Here is a 20,368-nt window from a genome sequence, read left to right on the forward strand (position 1 = left end):
ATACATAATTACTGAAATGGCTTCAAAGATACTATGACTTTAGCGTCTTGCCTCTTGGTTTTAGCTAAAGGTGAACAAAATTACTATTGTTTTCAAACCGAAGGTAACACTATTTGAAGGGTTGTTATAATATGAGTTCCTTGAAGTACATTTATTGACGTCATTATGAAATGAAATATGGCTCTTGAAATCCAGTATTATTACTTATTTCTAACATCCTGTTCTTATTTCCTGGCGCAAGGGAAAATTAAGGTGACGTAAAATATATTTTGGTCTCCTATTAATCGATATCCTTTTTAATAACAAATTGTAGCTTTTAAAAATTATTTTAATACCTTTCCGAAACTGAAGAGTATATTGCCTTCGAAAAAATATTTCAGTGTATATCACCATGTTAGCTAAATACTGCAATGTTTTATTTTACGAAATTAATTTCATTGGTGTTATTGTATTCAGTGGAACTTATAGGCTTACTTTAAGGTTGGCTATAAATTTCTCGAAATATAAAATATATTTCTTTTTAATTTAACAGCCAACTTAATTTAAAATGTATTATAAAAACGTGATATATCATATGTTGTCGTCGCAATAGCCGCATACATGCCAGCTTAGAAACAAACTGCCGCGCTAACTGCGATTGTTTCCAATCATCAAGGTAATGCGGTAATGCCGTCTCTATGCTTTGAGTCTTGACTTGCGTGGTATTATGGGTATTTTGCCACGAGTGCAATGATAGCTCGTTTCCTGCTGAGAGAACGGTAACGAGAAAGTAAAAGTGGTCTGGTACGTAGTTTTTAGGATTCTCTGCATTTTATGTCGCTTTTGAGTTCATTTACCGTCCCTTAATCCTAGGTGTTTGTAACCTGGATCCCACATTCGTGAGTTTTAATTATCATTGCCATGTAACAAGGCGTAGTGACTTGTGTTTTCAGACTTTGTACTACTCGTTTCTAACGTGTTTACTCTTACATAACCTACTTATTTGCTATTGTTTAAAGTGTGTGTTTCATTTATATGGAACTACGTTGTTAAAGCTTGCCTCACTACAGGTTATATTATGGTTGCAAAGCGGCCCTCGAATACATTCTGGATTTAGGTCACGTATACTACGCGTTGGCGAGTTGATATTCGTTGTCTCAATGTAACTTTGTTGTGTTCTACCAATTGGATTTTATACCACACGGTTGATTGTCCTTTGTCCATCATTTATAATCTTCTGATTTTTAGGATGTGCTTGAGAGTAAAACGGATAAATTTGGGTTTATATTATTGGTAATAATATGGGTAGCAGTTTACTTTAAAGTATGAGCCATTCCACATGAAAATAAGTAGCGTGTATTGTGTTAATTCGATTGCAGTCGCTGCGCTTTCTCCCGCCCGTAATATCGTTAAGAATGCGACATAAGTTTTGAATCCATAACATGGTGAAGATCTGTTGAAAATTAGTATTCGATAAAAGTATACTGTGAACGCCTTAGACATATTTAAACTTTTGCCATTGCTATTGTATTGTCGTGTCATCATTGTGTCTATGAATGTCTACCAATTCTATCGACATTTGCCGGTGTTGTGTCAGTATTATTGTGTAAATGTAATACGTTAAATATTGATTTGGTACCGGGATAAATGTGTTGTCACCAATGAAATTCCAGGTGGAGTGGGTAGATAGTAGGATGTGCTATGATTGGGCTATTTTTTCATTTGGTCTTTTCATCTATTCTCTGATAATCGGGAAATATTTCTATTTTATTCACTGAGATAGGGCTGTAGTCAGCAAGTTTCTGCATATATAATTTTTTTGCTATTTCCTCTGGCCCTCGATATGAAAAGATGTCCATTATAGACCATAGCTATGTCATTATTTCTATTTCGTTAGTTGCTAATTCTACCTTTTAATGTATTGAATGAATATTATTTCGCCCTGGTTATATTGAAGTTGTAAGGGCCTTATTTCAACCCTTTCAATGGCTTTTTACGTTTTAAAATTAAGTATCTGTAGCTGTAGCATTTGTTCATGGAATGACGAAAAAGTATTCAGCTGCCAATTTGTTAATCTTCATCTGTCCAATTTTCTTTCCAGGATTCCGGTCGGAAAACTTTCATTCCAGAACCTCCTGAGTCTCAAAGTGAGTATTTTGATCAATTTCTTATAATTCTGTCTTCTGGAATAATAGTGTATGAAACTGCATGATTCCGTTCGGTGTTATGCCATTGTTTGTTTTTAAATAAGTCGTGTCACCCAATTGGTGTCTCCGTTGTGCTTGTCTTAAGAGTTTGTGTCATCATTTTGATGGACAAGTTAACAAAAACGGTGATGATGAAATATTTTGCCTTGAAGCTTTTTTTCCGGTCGATCGTGCCAGCTATGCATAGTATTTGTTTTGAAACTGGTTATGGTGGTAGTATGTCGTGTATAGCATGTAGGTAATTATTATCAAGTTGTCTAAAGGGCAAGTCTCAATTGCGACTTTTATTGTTGTGAGTGAATTATTGTTTTGTATGTGTTTCCTCGGTTTAGGCATTTTTTATAGCCTTCAATAATACCATTTGGTCTTAAAGTTTTAAAGTAAAATTTATATGCAGGGTTGTAACCGTGTGAGTGTAAAATGTGTTTCTAACGCTTGAGGTGAATCATACTATTGAAAAGTTCATATTCACTGACTAAATGGCTTAGAAAATCTAAAGATTAAGTTTATTCACATTTTAAGCACTGAATATTTTATTATTTTCATTGGATAATCACCATCTCTTGAGTAGAAATAAACTTGTGTAAGAGTGTAGTCCAGTACACGCTCCCAATGCTCCCGAGTGCTGACGCTACAGATTCGTGGTCCACTTTCATTCCTGTCACTGCGTACTGGATCACGGTTTGAGCGATTGTGGCATTTTATTAGTCATTCGTTTTGCTAGTACAGTCTACATAAAGGAATGGTATAGCCCCCTGCACTTTACTGGTCAGTAATATATATGACAGAAAGAATATGGCCCAATATTTATTCATGTGGTACACCTCAAGAAACCTTAGTTATCCATTAATGCCCAGAAGATTTTTTTCTAAATATTTTACTTTGCTTGCTTAAATTATGATTCGATATCATATCTGATGAAGGAAAAAAATGTTTTTTTTTTTATCTCTAACATTTGTGTTGCTAAATCCTATATGTATCTTAAGATACATATTGGCACTTGAGGGATCAACAATGTACAATATCATGTAATTTGATTCATGCACGTTTCCGCTAAATAATTCATTGCTTAAGTCTTCAAGTGGTTTTTTATACTTGAATTTTTATGCATAATATAATATAATTTTGAGCATTAGGTATTATAGTATTGTGGTATAAAGTATTATTACGTGAACAATAGACATTGGGATTTTGAAATTTTACAGCAGTATGTCCCTGTATCTCAGTTTTCTATACCCAAGCCATCCCTGCACAATTTATACATTCAAGTCCCATCTAAAATAGGTGAACTACCATTTTGTATTCCTCATTGATGTCTGTTAATTTGCCAATAATTGATAGCATAGGTCTACTCCACCCATTTGAGAATTTTGCGATCGCCACTGGCATTGGATCGTCATTTTTTTCTTTTTGGTGACAGAATAATGAGCATCAGTTTTCATTTTATTATGCATACAATTAGTAATCATGGTAACTGCGTTATTACCATTCTACCTCATAATTTTTTGGAAACTGTGTCATTTAACCTGAGCAGACCTCCGTTTTGATTTTTGAAATGCAGTTTTTTTCTGGAAGGTTATACTCTTGATTCTATTTTCACAAAGGGTTCCATGGCCACGCAAGTTTCTTCCTGTCAACTCTTCTAGCAGCTTTTCTGATGTGAATAAGTTGTCAACAAATATTTTTGTGTCTGGTGGTAATTTAATCTCATCCACTAGTCCTAAAACTACATCTCTTCCTTGACCTAGATCTGTTCTCTCAAGGTTGGTGTTAGCTCCAGCATACAGCTACACATGATAAAAGTAGGCACTAGATTCGGCAATAGGGTGGTGCAAAAAAACTCATGTTTCAAATTTCACGATGCTTTAGTGCGGAAAAGTTGTGATACGTTAGTACAAGAAAAACAAATGAATTATTAAAATCGGACGTCATCTTCCGATCCCTCAAAGCACCTGAAAAAATGGCAAAAATGAAGAAAAAGTTTTTTTTAATCGTTGTAAAAAAAATAAAATTTATTTAACATCTTTTAATACTATAGCAAAAAACGATTACAAATAATATAGGTTATATTAATATGTACATATTTTTGGTTTTATACGGTCTTTTCTGATCACACAAGTTCATTGATAATGTATTAATCTTGCAATTTAGCCGTTTTTTCAGAGTTGTGTGATGAGTAATTACCTTAAAAGGTAATATTTCATGTTTGTTTATGCAGCTCTTCCTTTGTTTATACATGATTTAATCATAATTAAGCAACCCAGAACTCACTGCGGAGAGGTGACTGCACTTTGAGTTCTACCCACACCCTCCATCCATCCAACCCTTGAGGGTTACTGCTATTTACAATAATTACATTTTTTGACCTCCTTTTAAATTTTAGCTTCTGAAAACTACTTTGTATTGCGATTTAGTGGTGAAGTCTGACATAGTGGACCTTGATTTGAGTAGAGCCCTAACAAATCCATCTCTGGATCGATAGTCACAAAGCTTAAGGGATGCCTCCGTTACAAATTTCACACACGACCCCTTTGATTGTGTGCAATATGGGAAGTTAAAATATCCTAATCTTGTTTATCGCCTGGTTCAATAAGGGAAGCTATTTCTTCATAAGTAATTAATTTCCTAAGAAGAGGTGGAGTGGATAGTTTGACTACATTCCAGTCAATCAATTCTATGTAGTCAGTTACTTCGAAGTTCTTAGTAGGAGTAATGAAGTTTACGAAGTTTGCCTTTTACTTAAGTCTGTCATCCTTAAATACTCTTTTTAGCCCTAGCTCTCCAATGTGCCTTCTGTAATTAAAAACCGTCACCATCAATACGTTCTCTGCGTGATCAAAGTTAGAATTCCATTCAATAATAGGTAGAAGTACTTTCTTTTAATATTCAGGTATGTATCAAGAGGTTTCCATTGCTCTGTTCACACGAGTCATAGAGCATGTGAAATTGGGTCAGGATCACGGTTTGCTAAGTAATTTGGAAAGTCAGCATTTGCGATTGCTTGACTAATGTCAATAAGGTATTTTTGGTCTTTGCTCAAAATTTATCTATCAACTTGTAGAATTTCATATTCAATTGTTTGTATATGCAGCATTGGAAGCTTTCCATAACCATTCAGATTAGTCTGATTGGCACACTAAATGATTCTTGGCTATTTGTTTCAGCATCTAAATACTGAAAAATATGACAGAAAAGTAATTAAATGAAATGAAGTAAACAAACATCCCACTGCAGCAGGGGTCCAATATTTTCTACGAGCTTTCTAATAGTGCAACCTTTCCATCCAATATTGATGTTCGTGCCATCACAGCAAACTAACTCAAAGTACTCTAATGATGCTACTTGATCAGAGAGATTAGATAATATGGAGACCACTATATATTTAGCAGACACGGAGCTTGGAGAAACATGACTCAAATACACAAAATCTGGTTCTTTTATTAGAGAATGGTGTTCTGCTTTAACTGTCTGACAGTACTCCTTCAATTCAATCATTTCTATTTCCATGTTATTGTATATCCTTCCGTCAAAGTATAACCCATGTAGCTCACCTAAATCAAGATGGATTTGCTGTTAATCGCTTATAATATTTCTCTTTTCCCATCTAATTCTACATCAGTCAATGAACTTAGAAGTATATTCTTTAGTTATAACACCATTGTCTACAAGTACACTTGATGTTATAGCAGCAGCTGTATGGTGAGATACTCCGTGTTGATCACAACGAAAAGATGTACTTTATAATTTTACCCTCATTTGCCATGGTGATTTATATTTTTTTTTGAAAGTACTAGGCATGTGATCTTTCTAGTCAACAAATTTCTCCTTGATTGTTGAACTTTGCGTTTTGTCATTTAAAACCTCAGCATCTTCAGTTTCAATAGGGTTAACTTGCTGCCTTTTTAATGTGCAATTTTGCCTTTCAATTCTAGTGACCAGTTTTTTAGTCATTTTTTATCTAAATAGCCAATAAAAACTTCACAAAAATTATCCTCAAGTAATTATTACAAAAAAATGAAAAATCGGCTAAATTGTAAAATTAATACTCATTAAATTTTATTTTTTTTACAGCAGAAAAAATACATTTTTTTGTCATTTTTTTCAGGTGCTTTGCGTGATCAAAAGATTACTTCCGATTTTAATAATTCTTTTTTTGTTTTTCTTGTACTACCGTATCGCAAATTTTCTGCGCTATAGCGACACGAAATTTGTAAGTTGTGTTTTTTCGCACCACCCTATTCGTGAATACTCCATAATTAAAACCCAAATATTACTGGTTTCCCTCTAATACATTGCTTGCAGCTTGTAGCATTGAGATACTGTACTTTCCCGAATCCACGCGATCGGTCAATTTGGGGAATAATATTACGCATTCTGATTGGCAATGCTCAAGATGCAACTCTCAGACTAAATAATAATGTTTATTGATTCTGTATCTAATAGCATAAGAACATGCGGAAGAGTTAATGAATATCACAGTGAAATGCATAAAACTTAACCAAAAATTTTATGCGAATCTCTCCATCAAGAATTCACCGCACCAATCGAAATCTCTGATGCACTAACGCAAAATTTTCAACTTACGTAAATTTCGACTTATGCAGAGTCTGTCGGAATGCATCTCTTACATAACTCGGGGGATGCCTGTAGCTATGAGTTAAAAATTTAATTTTTAGTGCCACTTCTACCCAGAGGTGTCTTTAGACATGCCAAAACTTTACTGATTAGTTTTGTCGTGAGATTGAAAGAAAAACGAATATCTTTTAATAGATAATACTCCTCATTCTTTTAAAATGAAACAGAATAGCTGGATTCAGAGAAATCTGATTAATAAGAAAGTTTAATTTTCATGTGATCATACCGTGGCGATTTCTAAGTAGTTCGTAACCAGACATCTGTAAGTGAACGTAACAATTGCAAATATTGGCTCAAATTATCTCATTACCTTGTTAACCAGTTGAAGACTTTCTTTTTTCATATAACAGAAAGAAATTGCATAAACAACAAACAAGAGAGTATTTAGGAATTTTCAAAGTATGACATATATATCGATATGTCTGGGCTTGAATGGGTTAATATTATTTCTCCATTGGACACCATGATGGTATTCTACAACAGACCGATGCTTGTCCTGAAGAATTTACCCACTGGTTTGCAAATGTTGTAGCACCAAAGGGATAATCTTTAATTATCAGAGCGGATCATGATACATATAAAAGAAGATAATCCCAATCAATAACACTGCTCAAATATCTTATTAGAAAAATTTCATTTAAATGAAAAGTAAGCCTAATTCATTGCACTGGACTACTCTAAAGACCTGTGTGATTTATTCGGTGATGTTATTTTTTTGGAAATAATAAATTGTTCATGGTATAATTCTCTGCCAGCCTCTCAAATGCCTCAATGAATTGCAACTTTTTGTAGGCTCAAATGTGATACTAAAAAAAGTGATTACATATAGTGCTAAACGATTTCAAACTAAAGAAATCAGTTTCTCTGGGTAGTAAAATTTAATGTTAGAAAACAACACCAGCCGGAAGTTTAAAAATTGTTCCATTAGTCAGTGGTGGCTGGTGGTAATGTATCGTGGATGTGCATTAAAGAAGGTACAGGATGGTTCATATATATTATGCTAATTATTATCTATGAGCATCATATTTTGTCCTAATATAATACACAGAACATGCATGACAAACCACTGGTACATTCTACCCTTAAAACTGCATTAACAGAAGTAATATAAGCATGCAAATGAAAACAATTATTCTAACCACACCTTTACAAGTGACGGTAGGTGCAATCCATTCTTTTTTCCTTCTTGTGAGCAAACTCCTTTATCACCTTGTCATTGAAACCTTCAATACCATCCTGGAATTTTTTTAAATTGACAACATGGCCAAAGTAGGAGCCTGTCTTCATCCATCTGGCTAAATAAGAATAGTTTAACATGTTTAAGGGTTGAAAAAATCCTCTATGCTTCACTAGTTGTCATCGGAATTGTCACAAGAATTTTCAGTGGTTTAGTTGTTTCACTGAATGTATTTTGAATGTTATTGTCAACCATGAATCCTAGTAGGCAACGACACCCGAGACTTTCCGGAAGTCCTCATGCATGTAAATTTTGAAGCTCATTTTTCAAGCTTCATTTTCAATTGACTCATTGGTTTTGAAGTTATCAGAGATTTGCATTGTTTAAAACATCCGCCAATTTTTGTCATATGAACAATTTGTTTTCTAAAAGGTGTTAATAATAGATCTGGCTTTCATGTATCGTAATTTCAAGATATTGGAACGAAAACTATGAGAATACGAAGCACTCAAAGTGGGGCAACTTGATTTTACAAGCAAAAATGGGAATTTTTTTGAAAAAATGAAATACAAGAAATACCATGATGCAAAAAATTTGTTGATGTAAACGATCCAAAGTAGAAATAAATTCTCCCTCATTTGCTTTTTGTTGTATTGAAATTGATTGCCTCGTTTGGACGATAGAGTTCCTCAAACTCAGGTGTCTGGCCTTTTTTTTACAGACTGTAGGATCCTGGGCACAGGTAGAGTAGGCGGCAGTTACACTACCTGTGAGTCACTCAATAAACTTGTGCGTGCCCACTCGCGTCGTTTTATGAGTCTGTTCCCAGTATCCATTTGAACAGCACATTCCCCCTGCTTACCTCGTCCCGACCGAGCCCCCTCAAGCGATCGCATCGACCGAATTTGCACCTGGCACGATGCCAAGGGATAACATACTTGCAGTGAATACGCCAAGGAGATAGCTGTAGTGCCCAGAGCTTCATATCACATCTATAAGTGGACTGGATTTTATCCTTCTCTTAGTAAAGGAAAAGTTACATTTCTTATTTCATTCATCTTTGGGTGTGCGCTTGCTAGCATGTGTATATGCACATGCCACCTCCGCCATTAGTTATCAACTTGAAATTCACTAAAGAATATCAGGAGAAGGAGTGAAATGTTGAGTAAAAATGTTTTCTACAAAGCAATACCCGAGAACCACCACCAACATACTTTAATTAACCCATTTATGCTCCCTAATTATTTTGCAAGAAAATTTAACTTTTTTTACATTTTTCGAACTTATTATACCTCTGGACAACAGAAAAAATATTGAAAAAAATCCTGAAGCATTTGTTTAAAAATTATGACATGGGTCGTTTTCGACCCTCTGGGCATTGGCGAGCACATTTAGGATATTGACTCTTGGATCGTTTTCTATTAGGCTCTTCAGAGTTATTGAGGTGCAACTGCTTTATGATTTCCAATTTGTTGTATTTTGTTTTTTAATTGAAATTTTAATTAACTTACATTATTTGGGGATAATTTGTTAAAATAAAAAAAAATATTTTAAGATACTATTCATATAAAATAATTGTTTATTTCCTTCTAAGTTTTAACAGTCAGAGATATTCTTATGGTACACCTCAAAGCACTTATCATGCAAAGGAATGCAACATTTATGGCATGATTTAACTGTTTTACTATGGCATAAAATGCATCTTCTTCTTGGCTGATCTCTGAGAATGGTATGAAAGTGCGGTCCACTCGTTCGGATTATCTCTGGAAGTGCAAACTTTCTCATTGGTCCTGCTCGTTGTGGTGGAATACCATATTTCTTCATTAATGATATTACAATTTCTCTTCTGAAAACTAAACTGCCCAGTTTCATACCATAAGTCCTGCTGAGACACCATGTATTACTCATGCATACATCCATCATCCAGAGAAATATGGGCGTGTACTACTTTTTCCCACGAATGCCAATACGGTAATTAGAGATATTCTTGTCCATTTGGTCTATACCACCCATGTTTCGATTGTACATGGCAATAATGTGGGGTTGTGGAATTTCAATTCTTCCTTTTACGGATGCTGAACATCTCGTTGCCTTCTGCTGAGGTTCGACGCCAAACTGATTAGATAGCATTGTGACAACGTTATTGTTAATCCACCTAACTGCACTGATATTGTCCTCCCGGGATACACGATAGTCATATCTACCTCTCTCATTTCTTTTAAACACTTTAACATCCTGCAAGGGGCAGTTATCAATTCGGTTCACTCTAGCGGTTCCCGTTCCACCATAGCCAAATTTTGTTAGTTCGTGTATTAGATTTGCAGAAGTGAAAAAATTATCAAAATACACGGAGAAATTCAGCAGTGGATAATTCTTTTTTAGGATTTCAGCGAACCCCATCACCACAGATTCACCGAGCCCTCTTGATGAAGTGAAAACCCTTTTTTCCTTTACTTTCCCTTGGTAGATATCAAATTGGATGCAGTACCTTAAGCGGAGTGCAGCTACCCAGGCCTTGTAACCGAATCTCACTGGCTTTCCCCAAATGAACTGTTTGTATCCGTTCCTTCCAAAGTATGGAATCATAGCCTCATCGATAGAAATTGATTCTTCTAAAGGAGCAAATCTACAAATGTTTTTGTTGAGTTCACAAAGGACTGGATGCAATTTTGCGAGACGATCGGATGTCTAATGCACTATTATCTGCACAATGGATGTTCGTAAATATATCCTCAAACTTGTTTCTTCTCATACTTCTAGACACCACTGAATTGTAGACATCTTCCTTTTCTTCCCAGTGCATTCTTCTTCTTGGGAGCCAGTTATATCCGGACAAAAACAATAAGCCTAAAAATGTATACATATTTTCTTTGGAAACCTGCACACACCTATTTCTCGCTGCTGCATATTGATTTGTAAATTCAACAAGTTTGGTAATGATGTTGTCATCAATAAAAAGTTCGAAAAATTCTAATGGGTGACTGGACGAGGATAAAGTCAGTGGAGGTATAAAACATGTACTCCAAGAATCACAAACAGGGGTAGTAAGATCACAACTGACCCATCTCCGTGTTATGTTTTGGGTTTCGGTTGATTTCCTTCTCCTTTTAGAATGGGATGATTCTTCAACGTATTTGATTTCCTCATCAACTTCACCAGTGTCATCTTCAATGCCAATGTTGAAGTCACGTTCCGCTTGCAGCCACAAAGACGATCAGGATCGTTACATTCTTCGTCCCCAGAATCCTCACATGTTTCGTTTCCATCTTCTGGAGGAGTTATATAAATATATACTTCATCTTTTACACCTTTTTCATACAACTCTTTTAGCTCGTGAAGTATTTCTGTTGTAGTCAGCTGTTTGCGACTAAATTAGAGACATAAATTAGTCAATGAGCTCACGAAAAAAATGTTTATAAAATAAAAATATGTCCTCTATGAATTATATACTAACCTTGCCATGCCAAAATTTTTTGGACTAATGCACTCCAAAAGAATCTTATCGCAGTTCAGTAGAGAGAATGCTCGAATTCTGGTCAACCTAGTACGTCTGGAGTTGCCCGACAAACTAGCCTCATCTGTCCCAAAAACGACCCACACCAATATCATGACCCGTGGCAGACACAGGAGACATGAAATTTGGTAATTGAATACGGAATAATAAAATTGAGTATACAAAGTATTATAGCATGTCGTGTCATTTTGATTGAGCTTGAAAATTTTGGTTACATTGTACGTCAAAGTTATTCGAAAATCGCGGTAAAGAGAAGTAATTTTTTATGCCCACATTACAATGATTTTAAAACGAGTCCTTGGAAATATTACTTCAGGAATGAATCACTTGCTTCACTGTAAGACGAAAATAACAACAATGTAGACAAATACTTCAAATTAGAGGGACTAGGATTTTTTAAATCCCGTGGGTCGAAAACGACCCACTGGGCATAAATGGGTTAACACCAATATTGTTGATTATAATAAAAAAATTACTATTTAATGTGAAAATGTTGCACATTCGAAGGAGGAAGCATCTCAAGATAACCATTGTTTAACAAATCAGAAAATATCAACCATATGAAGAAGATTTTTCTATTTACTATTTTCTATGCATCAAATATTTTCATTTTTTAAAAGAAACAAATTTACATAGAAAATATAAACATTTACAAAAATTGACAATAATAGTTGGAATACAATGTAATACATTATCAAGGAGTCCTAAGTCGTGTTGGGCGATATTGTGGGTGCCAGTGTGGGTAAAATCTGCCTACTCTCGGAAGTGGGAGGGGTGCAAGGTTGAGGGTAGGAATAAGTTAACTTAAGTTAATTGATCCTCCAGAGTAGGTCGCGACGGACAACTTACTACTCACTGGCTCGTAAACCTGTCTGAGTTTCAGAGGAGGATGGGCAAAAGGACAGGATGTGTGAATTACATAAAGAATTTGGAGGTAGAACTAACTTAGAATACTCAGGCTCTCGCCAACCTTAAAGATGGCAAACCCAAACAGCGAAGTCGGGCTCCCAAAAATCCCGACACCAAGTGACCACCTGTAGGCTCCCGTTGGTGTACCTTCTGCTGGGGCTTTAGAGGTTGTCTTCCTCCCCTCCTGCAAAGGCCTCAACTGCAGTCTACTGAGGTAACTAAAAAAAACATTTGGGGCACTAACAAAAGTAATTTATTTTATGTTCCAGGATTGCCTCTTCTGTATTGGGAATTGGAAAGTCAAGGAAGGAGTGATTACCCATTCTAACCACCTTGTGTAACCTATTCGGTAAGTAGGTAGTTGCAAATACATTTAATCTATGCTTTTCCATGAATTATTTATTATTGTGTGACTTCCTTGCTTGAACGATGCATGCCTGCCTGGAACCAGATTTTATCTAATAAAATAAACAAACTGAGTTTCAACGTAATTTATTGTAAAAATGGATAGCAAATATTTCTTGTGTCACATCCATAAAAATTTTTTGCCATGGTATACTTCGTTCTTATTCCCAAGTATACACACTTTCTGAAAGCTTTTCCGAAACTGATTAAAATGAAATCTTCATTTTTCTATTCATCAATAAATAGTCATATCTCAACGTTTGTCTGTACGAAATAGCTTTTGGTCACTTGAGGCAGTGTCAGAGGCCAACATTTGTCAGCTATAATGAGCTGATTATTTTTTGCTTTTGTTGTAAATGGAGTTTTGAAACATTCCATTTGTCTTGCGGTCTGAGAGACCACTGCGTTTTTAAAATTATGAATGCTTTCAAAATGACTTGTTCATGCCAATAATTCCTGTTATCTTCATATTTTTTATGCTACAGATATCTTAATCAGAATAAAGATAATATCAAAGTCTCGAAAACTAATGCTTTCATATTTTTATTTCCGTTAATATCCGACTTTCAATTCGATTAATGGTGTGTGAGACCACATGCCACTCCTGCAAAATGCATCAAGGAAAGGAATGAACGAAATATGTTCAATTTTTTCCAATTAAATACCCATTTCAATTTAATATTTGTCTATATTTTTAAACATGGCAAAATGTTGAATGTTAAAACATATTATAAGGTGTTTTGGACACCAGTTTTTTATTCTGTTTCAAAGAACTCTTTTTGCTGTAGAATTGACCCATATAGTTGATGCATAAAATTGAATATAAATTTATGACACCTCAGCAGTTAAAAGCATAAAACTAAGCAAGAAAAATGTCTTGAAATGTTCATAACTTATGTAAAAAAACAATATATTATTATTAATGCTGTTATTTAAGAGTTCTCTCCGGTCTCATTGAGAGCTTTCTTCGAGAGTACACAATCTTTAGGCAATAACAAGGTTTTACTCGTACTATTACTGCTCCATTTAAGAACTGATTTTGAAATCCACGTATCCACGAGATAACATGTACAGAAAAGTGGTTTGCACAAATACTTCAAAACCACCGCGCGGCATCAGAAATCAAAATTTTAAGGCACCACGCCTCTTAGTCGCGTCTTGCTTATGTTGCCTGGGTTACAACTGTATCAGTTAACATGTAGCGCGATTGCACACTGCGAGGATTCGAAAACAAGACCACTGAGCTCTTGTGAATGCAGCTAGCGCGTGATCACTTCCGTTTTACGAAGGGGATTCTCGTGGAAATAATAAGCCTGGTGTGTCCTACCATTCAAATGCAGTAATTCTGGTGATTTTGCATCATATTTGAATTTTCATAAAGATCGCTGAGCGTGAGTGAAATTCGTGCACGGGTAATCCGCAACACGGATATACCACAGCCGTATTATCGGGAGTCTGTATATAGGCTGTTATTTCAATTTCTTAATTTAAGTGTTCATGGTAACATTTTATGAAAGCCTTCTGTTATTTTGATGAGAGAAAATATTGGACAGGCAGTCTCACTAATATTGATAGAAAACATTTTTACTAATTTTTCCTTATCAAAGATAAGTGGGAGATTCATCCCCCAAAAAGGCTTTTTCTCCATCATGTGTGTCCATTTTTACCATAGAATTACTGAACACATTCCGTGCTCACCGTTTTTTAAAGAAAATGCTCAGTGGCTGACATTTTGGCAAAAAGTTGTATTTTGTTTTATTAACTTAACAACGTGATCTTATGAGTTGTGATTCTTGGTACATGTATTTACTATTTTTCCCAAAAGTAACCCACCATTTGTTAAAAAATTTAAATTAAAATTTTCCAAGTATCCTGTCAATCTTGTGATACCTTGCCGCTCTACATGTATATGATTCTGATATTTCTTTGCTTTTTGTCAGTACTGCAGCAAAAACCCATTTACACCTAATCATTTTCTTGAAAACTATTGAACATAGTAATCCAGCTAATGTTAATTTTTCAATCTGGAAATTTTACGTATGAAAACAATTTTAAATTTTTAATTGCGCTGAAGAAAATATAATAAATATTACCAATATTTGTGGCAAAAGTGTTGTTCCTAATCATGGATAATGCGAATGAGCAATTTCATAACCTCTGCGAAAATTTTGTGATGGCATGCATAGTTAATTAATAAAAAGGAAAATTTAAATGAAAGAAGAATTATATTGATGAAACATTGTCAAACAAATCAGAAATTGTCAACCATAGGAAGAAGGTTTTTCTATTTACTATTTACATTGCATCAAATAATATCATTTTGAAAATACACAAATTTACATTTAAAATATAGATGATATAAATTTTATAAAACAATTTTGTCCAGCTGTGTAAATAATTTTCAGCATTACAAATTCTTGTGATACTCCAGAAAACACTCAAGACATGATCATGGCTCAGCCAGGCAGGTGGGGCAATAATATGAAGTGTCCTAGCAGACATTCTTGTTGAAGTGCTACCTACACCTCTTTTGTTTTAGTCTTTTCCGTCTTTGTCTTTTAGTCGGGGAAATGTCTTGATAAGCCCTTGGTTTGGAATGAGGTGTGCTGGGATGATGCTTGTCTCTTCAAGGGAGCTGGAGTTATAGATATTGTTAAAAGTGATTCTAAAATTTGAATTGAAAAGTCAAAGGGAGGAATTTTTCAAAAATCTTCAGAGAATAAAAAGTAACGGTTCGGTAACAGTAAGATTAGTAGGTGGATTCCCAAATTTTTGTGCCACTTGGTTTCTTTTTCATGGGATAGGAAGACCTTATTTGATCCCAATGATGGATGCCACTCATGTAATTGTTATATTCAATCACTTGCTGTGATTTTCTTAGTGTGCAACCTCGTCTTTTTGTGGATTCAATCTTTTTTGCACTGAATTCAGCGCTGATTGTCCTCACTTCCCTCTTATCCTCCCACCTTGGGATAAAGATTTCACCCTCAGATAAGGCCTCCACCACCTCAACCTTTCTTTAATTCCTGGGAGAGCACAACAGGAGGAATAACTTTCTTGGCTCGCAGCATTTTCCCCATATCATAAGTTTTCCCATTTGGATGGGATCTAGAAGTGGCAACTTTTTTGTAAAAGTCTTCCATCCAATAGGATTTGCCGAAATCGAAATGATTCCCCGTCAATTTTTCTACCATCTTCTCTGAATGCTCTTTTCTAGACAATTGGTATTTGAAGACCTGTAGTGCCAAACTCTTTGCTAACGTCAACATATACAACTTCGTTTCGTACCTTTGATGTTTCTCATATATTCACTTAATTCCAGTGTAGCTCTCTATGGAACCATAGACTCTTCCAAACTCAAGTCACGTGAGTGGGTCACTACTTTGTCCATTTCTTCATTGAGTGCATCTATAAGGGGCCTGTGGTTTTGAGTGATCAGTCCATCAGAAGGGTGTTAGTCCATCAGTAAGGTACTCCCTGACTCAGGGTTCACCCTGAAATAAACGGCTTGGAGATTTAACATCATGCGAGTTTTGTCTCCTGAAGCAAGACAATTCATGCGAAAGATCCACAGAGGAAAAATAATTCGCCTTGACCGGGATTCGAACCTGGATCCCGGTCAAGGCGAATGAACTTCAGTGGACCTGAGGAAGCCAACTGGAACGTTGGCGAAATATCGTCCTACAAATGGATAAACGCGGAAGAATACCCGGAAAAACCAGCAGAATTCACGATGGTTGTGAGTGGTTGAATTTCAAAAATGCCATTCCAGAGCAGTTTTCTATATATTCTGGGTTGCATAGTAAGCGAGATATTTTTTCTCTAGTCACCCTTAAGCTAGTTTTTATGTTCCCACTCTGCTATTGACAAATTTTAACATGTTGCGTACCGGGTTATTTAAATTCCTTTTAACCCCCTGTTCCGGCGGTTTTTTAAACATCACTCACTGAGCAAACCTTCCATCTGAAAAAACTGGATTGGAAATATGTGCCTATTAGGGTGTAATGCCTTTGGTTTAAACATGGTTAAAAAGCTAATGTTTAGAATATAACTTTACCCAATCAAACGTTATGATGCATCAATTCATTATGAATAACGAGCAACAACTGAAAACGTACTAACGAATACGTATTGTACGCTTTAAAATTGTTTAGGGTGACACACCTAAATGACGAAAATCTTTGTCATCTGTCCACAACATTTGGGAAAAAATTCTCACCATCCATATGCAGCATGTTAAGATACCTAATAATTTGATGTTTCTTCTTTTTGATTGCAGCCAATATTTAATATTTTCAAACCAACGCTGAGATCGTTTGTTACTCCTTGCTGACCATTGTCACCACGCCTGCTTCATACAGCCAACTTCTGCTGAATCCAACACCCGCTCAAATAAATTATTTCTTTTTTTACCAATTATGGCGAGCAACATTCCTACCAGCAATGCTGAGCAATTTGTTGAGGAGAGGCTCATTGCTGGATTGCTGACTGGCTCATTGCTCCAGCATAAAGAGCTGCTGGGCATGTTGGAAGATGTCGATGTTCGGTACATGCGGCAAAAAACACTCTTGCATGTTGGTGTGGGACTTGGAAAAGCTGATTGGGTGCAGGAGTTACTGGCTAGAGGGGCTGATACGGACATTGCAGATGACAGTCAACAGAGTGCATTGTCTTCAGCGGAGGAGATGGTGCGGCAGTTCCCTGATGACAAAGAACGCTCAAAAGTTCTGAATTTGGTGAAGTTGGTTCACAGGAGAGACCAAGTTATTTTGCGTCGTCTGGAAGCATCTTCGAGTAGAAACACTGATCATGCAACGCCCGTGGCTAGCCCAGAATGTGATATTGCATCTCTCAGGTCCTCGGTGGACTCATTGAGGCGAGAGATGAAATCTCTTGTAAATCAGTTGAGCTCATCGTTGGAGGAACTGAAAGCGCAAGTGTGTGGCCGGGACACACTGTTGCGTTGTCTGGAAGAAGCCGTGACGTCAACAGCGGAGGATATTACGTCGATCAAGCTTGGAGTGGGTGAGGAGGCATCTTTAAGTCAAACTACATCCGATCCAGCCAGAGCAAGGCAGGAGTGCGTGGACGCCATGATGCGAAAGACTAGGACAGTGTATGGGGATGGAGTTGATGAAATGCGTAAGATGTATGAGAGACTGTATGATGAAGATGAGTGCACTGCGTGTATCATTAAGTTTTTAAGCGGGTATGATCGGGTGAAGGTGATGGTGGACTTAGAATTTGATGACATTGGAAGGATGAAGGAAAGCGTTGTGGATTTGGATGGGACTGAGGATGATGGGAATAAATGGTATTCATTTTGTGATTATGAGAGTGAGACTGTGTATTTGGGTGGAAATGATTGTTCTGGTGATAGGGAGCAAGTCGTATGTTCTTATTTAGTTCGGGCCCTTTCGCAATTATTCCTGAAATTTGTTTTTGATAATGAGGGGAGGCCCTATAGCAAGGAAGACGTGGAACGAGAGCGTGAGTGGATGAGGGCTCTAGAGGAGGTGGGGGAGAAGAGAAAGAGGGAAGTGGGATTACATTCATATATCAATTTAGCATTGGAAGGGAGGACACTGAAGGCAAAGGTTTGTTGGTTGGCAGCAGCTGTCCCTCGGATTATCGCTGATTATGGATCCACAGAAGGAAGAGCTAGACTACAGCGGCAAGCCCCTCTCCTCTTCTCTCTCTATTCTAACAATGTGATTGGAACACTGCTAGCCAGTGCAAAGGTGGGTCTCACATCTATTTCTCACTTTTTTCCTCGCATCATTTAAACACTCAATTCAATATATGAAGCTGTATTAGCAAATAAATCGGTAATTAATAAATGTAAATATAAATGAGTTTTGGATTATTGGAAGATTTGTTTGTAATTTAATTTTCCATGTTTTCCCAAAAGTGGGCCATTAATTGGAGATGTTTGGCATGAGGAGGTGAAATTAAACTTCTGGTACATTGGAGTCTCAATCCTTATATATTCCTCCTTTGTGTTCTTTGAGTAGTTTTATTTAATGGCAGTGGGGATTCGTAATTTTAACATATTTAAATCCAATTTATTTTAGTCAAACATTATCTCTCCATATTCCGAGATGCAGATTTCTTTTCAAGAGATAAATTGTATTATAGTTCTAATATGTTCCTTTATGTTATATGTTTAAGAAGGTGACTGTTCAAAACTAACATTACTTTAATCTAATGGATAGAAATATATAATATATATAGAAAAATAAAATAACGTAAGGAAATTAGAGAGCGCCTATATTCAAATCCATTATATATCAATTCAGTTATGTGTAAATTCCAAACAATAGTGAAAGTCTTCCATTATTTTTTACTTATAAGATAAACTATTCTTGTAGACCATGGTTTGTATGAAGATAAATTTAACAATTTTTGCTGATAGTTACTGCCATTGCATTTTTGTAAATGGAGGTAATATTTTATACAACTATGAATATTAACCTGCTAGTGACATTGCATTTTGTTAGTGATTGCATTATTTTTCATTCCATGAATTTATATTTGTTGTTTCAGGGATGAATTTGGCCTGATATAACTTGGAGATTGTGGTGGAGCCAGTCCTGAAGATGAAAATTCTGTTTACATTCATTTATTTTGCCTCTCAGTTTTTAGCATTAATTAACATTAATTCTGTTGACATTAATTTATTTTCTTTACGAATGTCAGTTTTATTGGGTTAACTTAATTACTTGTGTTTTTAGTGCAATCGTTACACCTATTTTATGATTATACTCAGACATTTACGTTGATTTCATGTATGCTACATTGCCCTTTTTCATTCGGTAGACAATCACATTTTGAGATGCATATTGTTTTATCTTGTTGGCACGCAATTTTATCAGACTTTTCCTAGTCATGCCGCAATGATATTTGTATTTTTGATTATATATCACTTTGCATCTCATTTACAGGCAGTCCTTGACTTTCGTACACTCGACTTTCGTACAATTCGCACTTTCGTACATTCAAAATTGACACCTTTTACTTGACTTCCGTATGCTAAATTCGGACTTTCGGACGTTGGTCTGTATTTTTTTTTAATTCCCGCAATGTTTATTGCGCGTCACAACATTCAAATGTTTCAAATGGCAGTATATGTGAACAATACGAACGTTTACAATAAAGGGAATTGTTGGTAGTTGACTCTAATCTAGGTGATTTATTTGGGAGAGAGACTGCCTGCTTTAGGCTCTTCATCAAGAGAAGAAAAAAGCCTTCATTGGAGAGATTTTTCAAAAAAAGTTGACTATGGATCATCAAATAGCTTTCAATATAACTAGTAAGATCTTCTTTCGAGTTGTGTTTTTTCGTTTGAGGGCTGTTTAATTCAAGTACAACCTTCAGCAACGATATTGCGTATTGCACGAAATAACACCCGAATTCCGTTTGTCTTTTTTTAAATAGCATGCGAGATATACGCAATCACGAATGTCACCTACCGAATGTCGAATTTTGGTGTGAAAATTATAAGGTATCTAGAGTGCGGGTTCAACAATTACAGTATCGTAT

At 35.8% G+C, this 20,368-nt stretch overlaps 1 protein-coding gene across 3 annotated transcripts; it reads left to right on the forward strand.

The window, feature by feature from the left end:
- Positions 1-680: 680 nt before the first annotated feature.
- On the forward strand, positions 681-19,783 carry LOC124173026. 3 transcript variants are annotated; one of them, XM_046552553.1, is made up of 5 exons: positions 682-783; positions 2,081-2,126; positions 12,691-12,770; positions 17,106-18,567; positions 19,373-19,783. In XM_046552553.1, exons 4-5 carry the CDS (start codon positions 17,245-17,247, stop codon positions 19,376-19,378), a joined length of 1,329 nt encoding a protein of 442 aa, XP_046408509.1. In that variant the 5' UTR covers positions 682-783; positions 2,081-2,126; positions 12,691-12,770; positions 17,106-17,244; the 3' UTR covers positions 19,379-19,783. The 3 variants fall into 3 exon arrangements, with proteins under 3 accessions (XP_046408507.1, XP_046408509.1, XP_046408508.1); XM_046552551.1 differs by lacking the exon at positions 19,373-19,783 and having other exon boundaries at positions 681-783; positions 17,106-18,720; XM_046552552.1 differs by lacking the exons at positions 682-783; positions 19,373-19,783 and adding an exon at positions 840-878 and having other exon boundaries at positions 17,106-18,720.
- Positions 19,784-20,368: the final 585 nt, after the last annotated feature.

Source organism: Ischnura elegans, assembly GCF_921293095.1.
Source record: "Ischnura elegans chromosome 13 unlocalized genomic scaffold, ioIscEleg1.1 SUPER_13_unloc_4, whole genome shotgun sequence".
NCBI classification, from domain to species: domain Eukaryota; kingdom Metazoa; phylum Arthropoda; class Insecta; order Odonata; family Coenagrionidae; genus Ischnura; species Ischnura elegans.

Bases quoted from the DNA above. Each gene is read 5' to 3' on its own strand.
- LOC124173026 (XM_046552551.1), top strand. From the start codon at position 17,245: ATGGCGAGCAACATTCCTACCAGCAATGCTGAGCAATTTGTTGAGGAG.